The sequence below is a fragment of the Trichosurus vulpecula genome, chromosome 2 (assembly GCF_011100635.1).
Source record: "Trichosurus vulpecula isolate mTriVul1 chromosome 2, mTriVul1.pri, whole genome shotgun sequence".
Taxonomy (NCBI): domain Eukaryota; kingdom Metazoa; phylum Chordata; class Mammalia; order Diprotodontia; family Phalangeridae; genus Trichosurus; species Trichosurus vulpecula.
Genome location: NC_050574.1, coordinates 82,564,145 through 82,579,487, shown reverse-complemented (window position 1 = coordinate 82,579,487; position 15,343 = coordinate 82,564,145). Strand labels below are relative to the sequence as shown.

Here is a 15,343-nt window from a genome sequence, read left to right as displayed (position 1 = left end):
AGTACCGCCTTACGTCTCACGCTCTTGACGTCATCAGGAGCAGCTCGCCTTCCCATTGGTCGGACTCCGAACTCGAGCGAGTGCCCTGGGAGACGACCGGCATCCCTTGGCAACGGCCGGCGTGTGGGGGCGGGATGTGCACGGGAGGCAATGGCTGAGCTGAACGGGGAGGGAAGGAAGGGTTCTGTGTGGGAAAGGAATTAAGTCCTGACGAGAGACTTCCCCCCTCCCAGCCCCACTTCCGGCCCAGCCCTCCGAGCTCACACCTCAGCCTGGGTGTAAAGGAGATAGGCGGGCCTAGAACACTGGGCAGGCTGCCCAAGGGACTAAGAAATGGAATGGGGTGGGCCTGGTTGAGGGCGGGACCTGTGAGATGCTGGGCGGAGCCTGGAGTGAGGCAGTAGAAGGGCGGAACCTGATGGGGTTGGGCCTTTTAAACCAGAACTTGAAAGGGGCGGAGCTTCCAAAAGAGGAAAGGCACATTGAGGGCGGAGTAAATAGGTGGAGCCTATAAGAGGCGGTCCTAACATAGCTAGCATTGGGCAATGGGCGGGGCTTTCTCTGTGGGTTTTTTTTCCTTAAGCTCTGGGGCAGGGGAGGGCGGAGCCTCCGTCCTAGAGCTGAAGGGGCAGAGCAGGGGGCGGGGCCTCAACAGGGTGGGACGGGACAGTAGGCAGAGCCCCATATCACAGGTGAGGGGCAGGGCAAGAAGCGAATTCTCAGTGTTGGCGAGGTGTGGGTAGGAACTCGTGGCGTCACTTGGGGTTTCAGCCCCTAGGGCTTAGGCTCTGTTTGGGCTCCAGCTCCAGCATCTCTGTAGCTAAGAGGGAGAGACGCTGGAGTCGGAGACACGGATCACCTGAACATACGCGCACAGTGAGAGCCCGGGGCGGGGGGCGGCCTTCCCCCTACCTCCAGCCCCTCCCCAGCCCCATAACCAGGAGCCAGAGAATCCTCTCCTCCCATACCCACACCCACAATCCTTTCTACTTCTACCTCTTGGAATCTTTCTCCTGCCTCCAACACACAGAATCATCATCCCCATTTCAAACTCCCAGAATCTTACATCCTTCATCTTACATCTACAATCCCCAGCGTCTTTTCCCCCTCCCAGCACCTTCCTCCCTCCCCCCGCAGAAGTCCCAGAATCTTCCATCTTTCACAGTCCCCAGAATCTTTCCCCCTCCCAGCATATTCTCCCTCCCCACCCCCCGCAGAAATCCCAGAACCTTCCATCCTCCCCAGCATCTCTCCTCCCACTATCTTCTTCCCCCCCCCAAGAAATCCCAGAATCTTCTATCCTTCACAATCTCCAGCAGCTTCCTCCCCCCTCTAGAAATCCCAGAATCTTCCATTCTTTACAATTCCCCAGCATCTACTCCCCCACCAAATCCCAAAATCTTCTTCAGAAATTAACAGCATCTCCTCCGGTTCTTCTTGATCCCTCCACCCTCTTCTTTTCCACCCCCTTGACCCACAAAATCTCTCCACAGATCCCATGACCCACCACGTTCTTCCCCTCACATAGAGATGAATTCTCCCATCCACAAAGCTGTCTGAATCTTCCTCTTATACCATCCACATGGCTAATCTTACTTTCATTTCCCCACCCCCAGAATCCTGTTTTCCCAAGAACCCTCTAGAATCTTCTTCCCCACAGAATCTCCCAAACTTCTTCCCCAAGGACCCCCTCACTCTCCTACTCAAAGATTCAGTCTTTCCCTGGATAGAATTTTCTTCTGCATAGAACCCCCTAGAATCAATTCAACAAACATTTGTCAAGCACCTAGTATGTGCCAAGGACTAGGGATATAGAATCAAACATGGGAAGGGAATAAGCTTTTTTTTTTTTCCACTATGTGCTAGGCACTGTGTTAAGCACTATTTCATTTGATCCTCACAACAGTCGGAAGAGGTAGGTGCTATCCCCATTTTACAGTTGAGGAAACTGAGGCAGGACAGAGGTTAAGTGACTTGCTTAGGTTCACACAACTAGGAAGTGTCTTGAGGCTGAATTTAAACTCCGGTCTTCCTCTGTCCACTGGATCTAGCACTCTTTCCACAATGCTTCCTAGCTGTCCCTGCCCTCAAAAAGCTAATAACAATCTGCTGTAAGTATTTTTCTTTTTTACATCCATTACTTTTTTGAGCTGTACAAATAAGGTATGATGCAGGTGCTCCACCATTTATACATGAGGGACTCAGCTTTAACACTCTATCTGCTATACTTCTATGCCTATTAATGTGGGTAAACTTTCTCTTCCCCACACCCTTCCCCTCCAAGAATCTTCCTCTTCCAATTAAGTCCTTCCTCTTTGTTCTCACAAACTTCACTGGGCTTTCCTTTTCCATCCCCCTACCAAAGCCCTCAAATTTCTCCCTACCACAGGCCTCTTATAGGAAACCCTCCTAAAATGGTAAGTTCATAGAATTTAGAATTGGAAGGGATTTTAAGTCATTTAGCCCAGTGGTGTCAAACTCCGATAGAAACAGATTCCCACAGGTCATGTATTGACTTAGAAAATCACAAATAAACATTATCTATGTTGTTATTTTTACTTATTTTGTTACTGTACTCAGGTTGTACTCAAGAGTTTTGCAAACCATGACTTTGACACCTCTGATCTAGTCTAAGCCCTTCATTTTACAGATGAGGAAAACTGAGGTTTGTTCAAGGTTACACAGGTAAAAAACAATAGAGCTAGTATTTAATACAGGTCTCTTTGATTGAAATCTATGCTCTTTCTGCTGTGCCACACTGACTTACCCCTTCTAGGTCCCACATATTCTCTTTCAGACCTCCTAGACTTAAGACTCTTCTTCTTCCTGCCCAGATCCATCCCAAATTCCTCACACACAACCCCACTAAATCTTTCTTCCCTTCATATACTTCCAGTCTTCCTTCCCCCGTTCTTTTGCCTTTCCCAACAACCTTCTTCCCATAAAACCTATTCAGAATTCTCTGCCTCTCATAGATCCTTCTCTAGGATCAACTTCTTCCCTCCCACAACCACCATAAACTGCCTGGAATTCTTCCCCATGTAGTAACTCACAAAATCATCCTCCCATGTCCTCTATGAGCCTGCTACGCTGGGAATCTTTATCCCCTACCAGAACAACCTACAGGATATTGTTTTCCTCCCTCCTCCCCTAGAATCTTGCATACATACATAAACACACACACTCACATGCATGATTTTTTTTTCTTCTCACAGGCCCCCAGGATCTACTTTGTCCTCACCCCTTATACCACACCCTCCATAAATTGCCCAGAATCTTCTTTTTCTTGCAGGCCCTCCATCACTAAGAATTACTTTCTCTCACAGATGCCTCATAATCCTTCCTTCTACACGGTTTCCCTAGAATCCCTACTCTCACTGATTCCCCACACTTTTTCTTCCTAGCCCATAATTTTCCTTCTTTTACTGGCCTCTAGTATTTTCCTCTTCCCCCTCAGAAATGCACTTCCTCCTCATTCATAAGTCCTCAAACAGCAGCCTTCCCTAACCACAGGTTCCCCAAAATCTTCCCCAGTGATCCTGCCCCTACATACCTTACCCCAAAATGTTCCTCCATCATCAACTCTTCAGAAACCTTGTTCCCTCCCCACCAACTCTTCTTATATCTTCTCCCTCACTGATTTCCCTCTCATCCTCCTCAACCCCACATTCAGTCCTCCTCCACTAACTCTGCAGAATTCTCCCCCCCAATTGACTTCCCCCCAGAATTCCCCATTCCATGGACCCCCCAGAATCATTAGTCTACTTATCCCCTCAGAATATTTATCTCCATCCCACAAAATCTTCCTTTAACCACTACCCCTCAAAATCATTCTCTTTCCCTAGACCTGGCAGAATCTTTCTCATCCCAGAATCATCCTCCTTCCACAAATACCTGTAGACAGGCCCAGACTCCAGCACCATGAGTCAAGAGTCCAAAGTGAACACCAAAGAGTCTACTCCTCAGGCACCTTCAAAACCCAGGTGAGAGGAGAGGGTACTCTAAGATACGTATGTGGGAAAGGTGAATGGGAAATTCTCTGATAGAACAAAGGAATCAGGAGTGTAATGGGAGGGAGGATACTCAAGAGTCTAAATACTTGGGGGATGATAAAATGGAAGAGAGTTGTTTCTACTAAGAAACTGAGCCCTCAGTCCCATAACACCCTCTTCCTGGAGGCTTTCTTCAGTGGTCATACTCTAAAACTCCCCTTCCGCCATCTCCAGGAAGTCAGTGCCTGTCCTGGACCCATCAGGGGACCAGTATTATTGGTGGCTCAACACCATGGTGTTTCCAGTCATGTACAACATCATAATCCTTGTCTGCAGGTAAGAAGAGGGAAGAAGGGCACAGAAAGACACTTGGCAAGGTCTAAGGGTGTGGAGGAAGGAGAAGGGGGCTTTCTTTTGCTACTTTGTGCAGACTCTGGGAGGAATAGAGAGGTTTTCACTATTAAGGCCCTGGAGCAGAAGCAGCTGCAGCCAGGTTCCTCTCAAAATATTCTCTCTTCCATCCCCAGAGCCTGCTTCCCCGACCTCCAGCATGGCTACTTGGTAGCCTGGCTGATCCTGGACTATTTAAGTGACCTGCTGTACTTAGTGGACATTGTCATGCACTTCCACACTGGTCAGTGATATCCCAGCCTGGGCTTCCCAAATCCCTTAGATTCCTTGCTGTTTCCCCCCAACCTTTTGATTCCTGTTGATCTATCCCACCAACCCCTCTACTCCTATGATTCAATTCAACAAACATTTATCAAACACCTACTATGTATAAGGCATTGTTCTAGATGTTAGAGATACAAAACCAGGCCCAGACCTCAAAGATATACATTCTGTTGGAGGGAAGTGGGGGAGGGAGGGAGGTTAAGCCGGCAATGAATAACTTGTGCACAGATATTAAAGTAAAGTTTGAGCATTTGGTGTATTGGAGAAGGCTTCAGGTAGAAGGCGGCACCTCCGCTGAGATCTGTGGGAAGCTAGGGATGTGAAGAAGCAGAGCTACAGAGCAGGAACATTCTAGGCATGGGAGATAACCCCTGCAAAGGCATGGTGATGGGATCAAATGTTAAATACTGCAAAAGGCTAAAAAGACCCAGATGATTTCCCCATTAATCCCACTGAAGCCTGCTGACCCCTCTGTCAACCCTAAAAACTTGTACAGACCCCATTCTGGCTCTTTGTTGCATTTCCAGTACTGGAGCTAATCCTGCTACCCCTTTCCAACCTCAGGGTTCCTGGAGCAGGGCATCTTGGTACTGGACAAGGGCCAGATTTCACAGCGCTATGTGCGGACATCAGGTTTCTTATTGGATATATTGTCCCTGGTGCCCACAGACTTGGCATATTTACGCTTGGGTCCACATACACCTACACTGAGGCTCAATCGTTTTCTTCGAGTTCCACGCCTTTTTGAGGCCTTTGACCGAACAGAGACACGGACAGCATATCCCAATGCCTTCCGAATTGCCAAACTTATGCTCTATATCTTTGTTGTCATCCACTGGAATAGCTGTCTGTATTTTGCATTGTCACGATACCTGGGCTTTGGGCGTGATGTCTGGGTATACCCTGACCCAGCACAGCCAGGCTTTGAACGACTTCGTCGCCAGTACCTCTACAGTTTCTACTTCTCTACACTCATCCTCACCACTGTAGGTGACACACCAATGCCAGCCTGTGAAGAGGAATATCTTTTTATGGTGGGTGACTTCTTGCTGGCTGTCATGGGCTTTGCCACTATAATGGGTAGCATGAGCTCAGTCATCTACAATATGAACACAGCTGATGCAGCCTTCTACCCTGACCATGCACTCGTCAAGAAATACATGAAGCTGCACCATGTCAACCGCCGACTGGAGCGTCGCGTCATTGACTGGTGAGGGTCTAGCTACTGAGAAAATGGGAGGTATTAGGGCAAGGGGAGGAGCTTGGCCGTGAAGACCCAATGACTGTTGCCTTATGGGGAGTACTTACTTGCTGGGGCATATTAATTGGGAAGGAGGAAGGCTTTGCAAGATATGGAGTATCTTTTACTGGTGAGAATTTAGCCATAGGAAGAAGGAGACTAGGGAGATGTCAGTGGCAAGGAAGTGGGACTCGGGGATGGAGAGCAAAGGGCATGTCATTGACTGTTGGAGACATGGTGGCAGGAGTATGAAAGTACAAGGGAAGAAATGGGAGAGGATAGGAAAGCAGAGAGGATGCCAAGAGAGGAAGACAGTGGAGGGACTTGTCATGAAAATGGGAGAAGAGATATCAACCTGGATAACCACTAGTCAGAGAAAGAGAGGCAGTGTCATGTAGTGAGGGAAAAAAATCACTGGATTTGGAATTAGAGGTGCCTGGCTTTGAATCTGAGCTGTGCTGGTTACTTCTAAGACCTTAGAAACTTGAATGAGAAAATGAATTATTCTTGATCTCAATTTCCCCATCTATAAAAGCAGGCTGGACTCAAGTCCCTTCTAACTCTAAATGAAGAGATTTTTATTTAGGAATGGTCTAGACTAGATAACCCTTCTAGCTTTGAGATTTTGGAATTCTGCAAGTCAATCAGTCAACAAGCATTTATTAAGCATGTGTTATGTGTCTGGCAGTGTGCTAAGCACCGGGGATACAAAGAAAGCACACAGCCTAATCCTCATCCCCAGAAAACTCACATTCTAATGGGGGAGACAACATGTAAATAATCAGATACATAGGAAACATATGCAGAATAGATGAAGGGGGATATTAGTGGCTGGGAGGACTGGGAAAGACCCCCTGCAGAAGACGGCATTTGAGCTGAGTACTGAAGGAAGCCAGGTGAGCTAAGAACCAGAGGTGAGGAGGCAGAGCCTTGCAGGGGTCGGGGAGAGATCTTGCATAGACATGGCAATGAGAGATGGAGTTTGTTTTTCAGTGGGCTACAGGTAGGCCAATGTTGGTGGATGGAAGAGTTCATGGAAAGAAGGAAGGTGTAAGAGGGCTGGAAAGGGAGGAAGGGACCAGAGAGGAAGGGTGACCTGAGGTGACTTTTCTAAAGCATACAACTCCGCCTGCACCTACTTCCCTGGTCAAGAAGCTCTCTTGGCTCCCTATTATTTCCAGAATGTCCTCTACAAAAAGAATGCTACAATCTAGAACTGGAAGGGAACACAGAAATCATGTATATCCCATTAGCACTTGAGCTCCTTGAGGGCCAGAACCTTTTTCACTTTTTCCATGTATTCTCAGTGTAAGTACAGTGCCTAGCATATAATAAATTCTTAATTAATGCTTGTTGCATTTTATAGATGAAGAGACTGTGGCCCAAGAAGAGAAGTGATTTGCCAGAGTTCCTACAGATAAGTTAGTAGAGCCAAAATTGGAACAGAGGCTTCTGACTCCAAATCCAGTTCTCCTTCCACCACATTGAGGTTGTCCTGCACAGGTTTCTTGAACTGTTAGGTTCCCAGACTTTGGCATGTGGTAGACCAGACGTGCCCATGCATGTATGAAGCTTCACTTCTCACCTAAACTGAGAGCTTCCTGATTGAAGGCAAGACCCAGAAGAACCTGTGTGTGGATTAATAATAATAATAGCTGATGTTGATATAGTTCTTTAAAGTTTTCAAAGTGGTCTGCATAAATTATCTCATTGGGTTGAAGAAAATTGATAACTTGTTGACATGTACAAACAGTAAGGCCTCAGGGAAGAGAGGGATTGTTTGAAGGAACTCAATGTGTTTAAAGAGAATGCTTAGAGGATACATGATCAATATCTTCAAGTATCTGAAGAGCAGCTGTATTATAGAAGAAATATCAGATTTGTTCTGCTTGGCAGACTTAGGAGCAATTGATAGAAGCTGCAGAGGCAGATTCAGTTCCAGGTAAGAAAAAGCTTTCTAAAAGTTAGAGCTGACCCAAAGGGAAATTGGCTCCTTGGGAGGTGTCAGTTTCTATTGCTGGAGGACTTCCAGGTAAGGTTGGGTCACACTACCCCATCTGTAGAAGAGTTTCTTATCGAAGTATTGGTTAGACTAGATGAGGTCAGACTATTAGCTTCCGTAGTCTGAGATTATGTGATTATTGAAAGAGCTAGGATGTGATAGGGTCCTCATGAAGGAGTAGATAATATTGGGCCAGGCAGAGCATCTGGGCTTGAGCAGAGACAGCAAGGTGTGGGTCATGTGGCAGGGAGAAGAGTGCATCTGCCCATGGCCCACCACCATCTCTGTTACCACTCTAGGTACCAACATCTACAAATTAACAAGAAAATGACAAATGAGGTGGCAATTCTACAGCACCTGCCTGAGCGCCTACGGGCTGAAGTTGCAGTATCTGTGCACCTGCCCACCCTAAGCCGTGTGCAGATCTTCCAGAACTGTGAGGCCAGCCTTCTGGAGGAGCTCGTACTAAAGCTGCAGCCCCAGACCTATTCACCAGGAGAATATGTGTGCCGTAAGGGTGATATTGGCCGAGAAATGTACATCATCCGGGAGGGCCAGTTGGCTGTGGTGGCTGATGACGGTGTTACCCAATATGCAGTGCTGGGTGCTGGACTTTACTTTGGGGAGATCAGCATCATAAATATCAAAGGTGAGAGAAGGGGGTGGCTCAAATAATAGCCTAGGAAAGGGATTCCTGTATCCATCTGGGGTTAAGGATGCTCTAGATCCTGAATCTAGAAGGATGCCTGGGAAAAAGGCTCATGGCTCAAAGACCTAGGGTGTATTGGGTGAGGCTTAGTGAAGAGAACTAAGGAAGGGACTCGGTACAGTATCTGGAAAGAAGAGGAACCCAGAAGTGGCCTTTGGAGGGAAGGCCTAAGAGACAGATCTGTCTTCCAGGTATTTTGACCAATAAAACAATGTGTTGAAGAGTCTTTCCTCAGGAATAGGATCAGATAAAAGGTTTTAATGGGTGAAGGGGAGGCTGAACCTTGAGGTAGGGACTAGAGGAATTAAAGAGTCTTAGTTGCGGGGAAAGGACTTTACTTCCCATACACTTACAGCTCATTCCTTGGGTCACTCTATACAACTGTGTCCTACTTGCCATTCCACCACAGGGAATATGTCTGGTAACCGTAGGACTGCAAACATCAAGAGTCTAGGCTACTCTGACCTGTTCTGCCTGAGTAAGGAGGATCTTCGAGAGGTGCTGAGTGAGTACCCACAAGCCCAGGCTGTCATGGAGGAGAAGGGCCGAGAGATCCTGCTCAAGATGAACAAGCTGGATGTGAATGCAGAGGCAGCTGAGATAGCACTGCAGGAGGCTGTGGACAGTCGTCTGCGTGGTCTAGATCAGCAGCTAGATGATCTGCAGACCAAGTTTGCCCGCCTCCTGGCTGAACTGGAGTCCAGCGCCCTCAAGATAGCCTATCGAATTGAGCGACTAGAGTGGCAAACCCGTGAGTGGCCAGCTCCTGAGGAGACTGAGGCAGGGGCTGATGATGAGGGGGATGGTGGTGGAGATGGAAAGGCCTCTTAGGCTCAAGGACACACACACACACACACACACACACACACACACACATATTACCTCTTGACTTCAGCTTTAGGATGTCCCCCTATGACCCTCACCTTTGGATGACACAAACCTCAGAGGAACTCCAGAGATATAGGAAACCATATCTATAAATACCCTCCATGTCCCAACAACCAGAATATACAAGCAGTGAGAGTGGGAACCTAGTTACTCCCCTTTGCCCAAAGAGAGGAGTGAGATGAAAAAATATATGCTCAACCACTCTATGCACTGCCACAAACTGAGTTTCCAAGACACACTCATTAGCACACAGTGAACCACTGACAATTCTGACAGAAGCACAGGTATGTGCTAACCCATGGATACACACTGAAGTTTTCACACACATTCATGCCAATCTTCTCACTCGGTTGCAGAGATAATCAGAGATCTCTTGCAGAGATAATCAGAGACCAGTTTTTTGTACATGTGCACATGAACACATGTGCACAGTCACATTATATATGCATATACTTTTTTTTTCCCCAAATAGGAAAGTATTTAGAGCAGAATAGCAAAATAAATAACAAGGGAAAGACAGGTAGCTACTTATTCTTGGCCTCCCCATACATGAAGACATATAGTCCTCCACAGATAGGTTTCTACCATGCAGAAGGAGAAAACACTTCCATGAAAAGGCCACGCATAACCTTCTAAGTCTCATGCATATGTTTCTCTCAGTCAGACAACCCCAGCATTGCTCAATCTGAGATCTTCATCACTAAGCTTGCCTTCTAGGAAACTCCAGGCTCCCATAAAGGTAACAGAAATGGCACTGAATGTATAATGGCTATGTTGCATTCCAATAAAGTATTTGAAACTTTTCAAGTGTCTTTCATGGCTCTAGGCCAAAGAAGGGCCTTTATAGATGGGGTAGTGGGGCAGTAGTAAAGTATGCCTAGAGGAGGACTTCTCCTACTCTAAGTCTGGAAAGTGAGGAGATTGAGGTATGAAGACCAGAGGGCATAAAAATTTCTCCAGGCAATCTAATTCAGTAGGTGGAGATAGCACAGAGCACAACAGCATAGTAAAAGCTTGTAGATGAAACACTGGTGTCAAAGTGAGCTGTTCCAGCTACATCCCTTCACTTTTGACCCTTTTGCCCCAAATCCTTCTAGGTCTTGAAGTTTCATATCTCAACACCAGCACAAAGACCTGCCACTTCAGAAATGGTATGGTTTGTACTGTCAGGTGTTCTGACTCTCAACCTTGTCTCTGAGATTCCTGCTGAATACTCAGAAGTCAGTAGGAATTTTAGGACAAACAGGGTGTGGAAGATGTTCTATAGAGTTAGAAAGGCCCTAAAAGATTTGAGTATTTTTAAGACCAGTGGTTATGATAAAACTGTATTATACTTCTCATGGTGCCTGGTTCTATTAAAGAAAATCAGCCATTTGCCATTTGCACCCATGTCTTAGAATGGTCTTCTGACTTCAAATCTTCCTGTTTACTAGCTTCTCCCATTTGACCCACCCTGTGTTAGCCCATTCCCTTGTCTGATCTCTGGTGGAGGTTCTCTCCTTTTTGGGCTTTACTTTTTATTTTCTACTTCCCACCACATCTTGTATTTGCTCTACCAATACCCTCTTTGAGATTTCTTTTGACTTCTAGCACCTTTAAAAGAAAAGTATTCTCCTCTCTGGTTCCCTGGATCATATCCCAACTGTAGGCTGGCCATAAGGACCTCGAAACCTTTTTGACCTTTACTGAATTCCCTTCTAGTTTCTGGTCTCAAAATCCTATTCCCTGTCTCTTTTCTCCTTGCCCCAAGAATAGGTGCTGAACTTTTAAAATAATAAGTATGTGATTTAGAAGGAATCTTAGAAATCATTTTGTCCCCTCCTAGATGTAACAACAATGTTCCTAGCAGCTGCTGTGGAGGTGAAAGACCAACAACAAGACGAATAGCAAGAGCATACAGGAGGGCTTCTAGCACAGGTTCTTTGATCTGCTTTTCTAAGGAAAGCAACATTAAGGGGTTAACAATCTTACTTTAATTAAACATACATATATCATTCACTTAATTCAGAGGAAAAAGTCAGCACCCTGAACTTCAGGGAAAAACAAACAGAAATTACAAGCAGAAATTATATAAACAGAGCAAATAACACACAGAAATCAACAGACAGGCCTCTAGATGTTTGACCATAGCATACATAATTACCAGAGAGACAGGCACCAACATCTGGGTTTTCAAAGCCTAGGAAGTTTGTTTCTAGATGCACACACACACACACACACACACACACACACACACACACACACGAAAGGTTGAAGTAGAGGGCAATACCTTTTCACAATACTGCCCTCCTTCCCCCTTTCATTTGCATGGGAAACCTAAAGGATCTTGCTTGGTTGGGAAAATGACAGTGCCTGAGACCTACCTAGTTCTTGCGAAATTTCTTGGCAAGGTTCTTCCACCCAAAAATGGCATTTGAAGGCACAGTATCTCCAGAAGGAGTTGAGCAGGGAGTTACAAAGAATTTCTAACCCTAAGTCAGATAGTTTCCTGGGCCAATGGACTGTAATTCAGCTCCAAATGCAGAATTTTCAAGTACCTGTAGGTGTAACTTAGCTGTCTGACTGTTCTGCATTCCAAAAGGCTTGGGCTTTAGAAATAAAGTCTTTCCTTCTGCAGAAAAAATCTATGCACAACCCAGACTCAAAGATTTCATGGATCCTTTTGGAGAAGAGGCATCTGAGAGTTTTTTTTTCTAATCTATATCAGGTGTATGAAGGGCCTTGATGCCTTCCCTTAAATGGAAGTTTAATTATCTGGGCTGTAAGCTAACAGAGATAAAATCTACTTTCCCTTTTAAGGGAAAGAAGTAGTACAACGATCCCTAACAGTAACCACATGCCCAATGGAGTACCACTGAACAGAGAGAGATATACAGGACTAATTTGGAAAGCAGGCCCAGTGGAAGCAGGTTGATGATGTCACCAGAAGACATTGGCAATATTGACACATCAGAAGCCTTTCCATAAGTGTGCCCTGTCCATACAAGTGTCCTAGGTATGTCCACTCTTCCCACCAAGAGTACATATTTTTGTGTGCTCAAGGTTTATGGGAGAAATGTTCTATTACTACTTATCTTCCTGCACTATTTCTTTAAATGCCTTTGCTTTAAGTGTTTCCTCTGGCTAACTAGTAAAAAGAAAATACATCGTTAGGGGGCTCAACTATGGTTTTTGTGTGAATTTAGAGAGTCCCTTAACTTGAAGTGTCTTGTTTGTAGTAACCTACATGGAAACAAAAGTTGCTTGTAGATACTCTCAATTCCGTCATCTCTATCTGTTGTTGTTTGTCCTTCATTTTTGAAAAGGACCAATGACATCATGGGATGACATCTTGACTTGTGCAAGAATTGCATTAAGTGAGATAGAGTTGTACAAAGTCGTCAGCTCCACTCTTTCTTCCAGAGTCAAAGGAGTCCAGTGGCAAGACAAAAGTCAAGACGGCTGGTAATGATGGCCCAAGCTCTAAGCTCCCCATGGCACCTGCTTCAGCCACCTTCATGGTCGTTGGAACAAATCGTTTTCATCTGCCTATTCCACCAGGGGAAGTCTTCACATGCTTGAAGTAGACACCCCACAACACCTGAGGCCTGTTGGTTATCCTCAAAACCTGGTTTAGATGGATCTGCTGAGACAGTTCTACTAGAATGTGGCCACTGCATGCTGCAGCTTCTTGGAGCCACAGGTGAGAGTTGAGTGGACCTGGCAGCCAGGTGGACACCAAAGGTGCCCTTACACCAGAGATTCTCCTTAAATCCCCATATACCCAATTAGTACATTATTGCAGGCTGTATTTGACACCCAGAATGGCCTCTCATCTCAGTCTATCTTCAAGGCACCTTATCTTTTTTCCAAGTCTCAGTTCATGTGCCTCTTTCTCAGTGAAGTATTCCTTGACCTGGCTCTATCATTCCTTGTATTACATTATATTTACCTATCTATGTACATGTCAGATCTCCCTCTTAAAATATAAGCTCCTTAAGAGGAGAGACTCGTGTTAGTTATTGAACCTCTAGTGCCTAGGGCACGCTGCTTTGCATAGAGTTCACAACAAATGGATGGAATTGGATTGATCCTCATGCTATGCTATGACTTAGGGGTTCCATCATTTCTTGTCCCTAAAATCTAAATTTCTAACTCTTGTTTTCTCTCTCCTAGGCATTTTCCTTGATTATGAATGTGGACATATAGCATGCCCCCCATCATTCCCCATCTCTGTCTCATTCTCCCCCCACCTTCACCCTAGTCTCCTTCATTTCTGTTCATTCCTAGCCCCTCGAGCCCATATTCCCAGGTCCCTTAATCTGTCTAATCACCCTTCCCCCTTCTCAGTGGGAAAATACTAGCTGGTTATCAGTGTTTCCACCTGGGACTCCTTAGCTAGAGCAAATAGGGCTGCAGGCCCTAGGATCTGAGAGTCAGCAGAGCTGGGTGAGGTAGCAGTGTCAGGAGACTGTGTAGGCCTAGGACAAGAGGTGGGAGTAAGGTGGGCACCTTTCCCACATAGCAGGTGCCCTCCCAGGTGCATCCCAGCTCTCTCTTCACTTCCTGATCGCTCTTCCTTACTGCAACATACCTGGGTCACAAGTTCCCTTCTCCTGAATGGAAAATCCCTAAATTGCTCCCATCCTCCCTTCCCTGCCCTTCTTCTCTTCTACCCTGCCCATCCCTTCAGTCGCATCAATCCTCAGCCTTTGGGGGCCATCAATCATGGGGGAAGGGACACTAATGGGCTTTTTCCCCTGGAAGATGGGGGTGGAGTGGTGGGAGAAGAACACAGTATCCCTGGAACCAAGGAGATGACAGATAAGGGGAGATGTGGGGAGGGGGAGATGCCCTCACAGGAAGGGCTGGAGGCCAAGGGCCTGGCAAGCACCTCCATCCCGTTGGCATTATCCTATTTTCCTCATCAGTGCAGCTCCTCTCTTCTCAGTTCCTAGGATCTGATGCCTCTCTTTCAAGATAGCTTACCCGTTCTTACCTTTGAGGAGCCTGAACAAGCCCGGGATGGGTCCTGTGATGCTAGAGGAGGTGAGATGGGTGCTGGAGGTCACCATCTTCTCCTCACTTCACCCATCACCTCCATCCCTGACCCACTTTGGCTTCATCTTTATCCTCCCCTCTGCTCTACCCCCCTCCCCGTGGGAAGTCTAAGCTGGTTATCTACATCTCCACCTGCTCCCAAGAGCAAACAGAGGGAGTGGAGAGGTGGTGGTGGCAGCACTGGCACTACCAGGTGCCAAAGGGAGCTAGGGACTCCTCTTTTACTGGTACTCTGCCCCTGGGAAATTTCCACTAGTTGGAGTCTTTCCTAAGGTCAGAGTCCTTACTACATCTCAGCTCCCTGAAGTCCGTCCCCTGATGAAGAGTATTTGAGAATAACTGTGAAGGGCTATTGGAGTCGGAGTGTCATTGTGACCTGGGCTGTCATTGGGGCCTGGCCTGTTACTGTGGCTATAGTATTACTGGGACCAGAAATATGACTGGTTACGAAATTGGGGCCAAGGTATCACTGAGTCCAGAGGTGTCACTGAACAGGTTATCACTGAGGTTTCACTGGGGGCTGTTACTAAGTCAGATGTCTTTGAGGCCAAGTTATTATTGGGACTTAGGGTGTTATTGTGTATCTAGGGGCACTATTGGGGAGAGCCGGGGGTTATAGGAGGGATGTGCTGGGACAGAGGATTCTAAGTGAAAGGCTGGGAGCCTTACCTGTCCCTAGTTCGCATGTCACACCTGCTCCCAAATGGAGCACGACTCACTGGTGTCCCACTCTACATTTGGGTGCCCCATAGGTCAATACGATAGCATGAGCTGAAGTACAGTACAATTAAAACGTC

General features: G+C 46.4%; 1 protein-coding gene across 1 annotated transcript; it reads left to right on the top strand.

Annotated features, from left to right (window-relative positions):
• The first annotated feature begins 74 nt into the window (after positions 1-74).
• On the top strand, positions 75-10,308 carry CNGA4 (cyclic nucleotide gated channel subunit alpha 4). The gene is made up of 7 exons (XM_036742560.1): positions 75-876; positions 3,846-3,983; positions 4,227-4,328; positions 4,520-4,626; positions 5,232-5,877; positions 8,209-8,558; positions 9,028-10,308. The coding sequence occupies exons 2-7, from the start codon at positions 3,922-3,924 to the stop codon at positions 9,447-9,449; spliced, it is 1,689 nt and encodes a 562-aa protein (XP_036598455.1). The 5' UTR covers positions 75-876; positions 3,846-3,921; the 3' UTR covers positions 9,450-10,308.
• Positions 10,309-15,343: the final 5,035 nt, after the last annotated feature.

What these genes read in the sequence shown, in the direction of transcription:
- CNGA4 (XM_036742560.1), top strand. Translation starts at nt 3,922, where the DNA reads ATGAGTCAAGAGTCCAAAGTGAACACCAAAGAGTCTACTCCTCAGGCA. An exon ending in ATCATAATCCTTGTCTGCAG is followed by an intron (nt 4,329 to 4,519) that starts GTAAGAAGAGGG and finishes TTCCATCCCCAG; the next exon opens with AGCCTGCTTCCCCGACCTCC. An exon ending in CAGCATCATAAATATCAAAG is followed by an intron (nt 8,559 to 9,027) that starts GTGAGAGAAGGG and finishes ATTCCACCACAG; the next exon opens with GGAATATGTCTGGTAACCGT.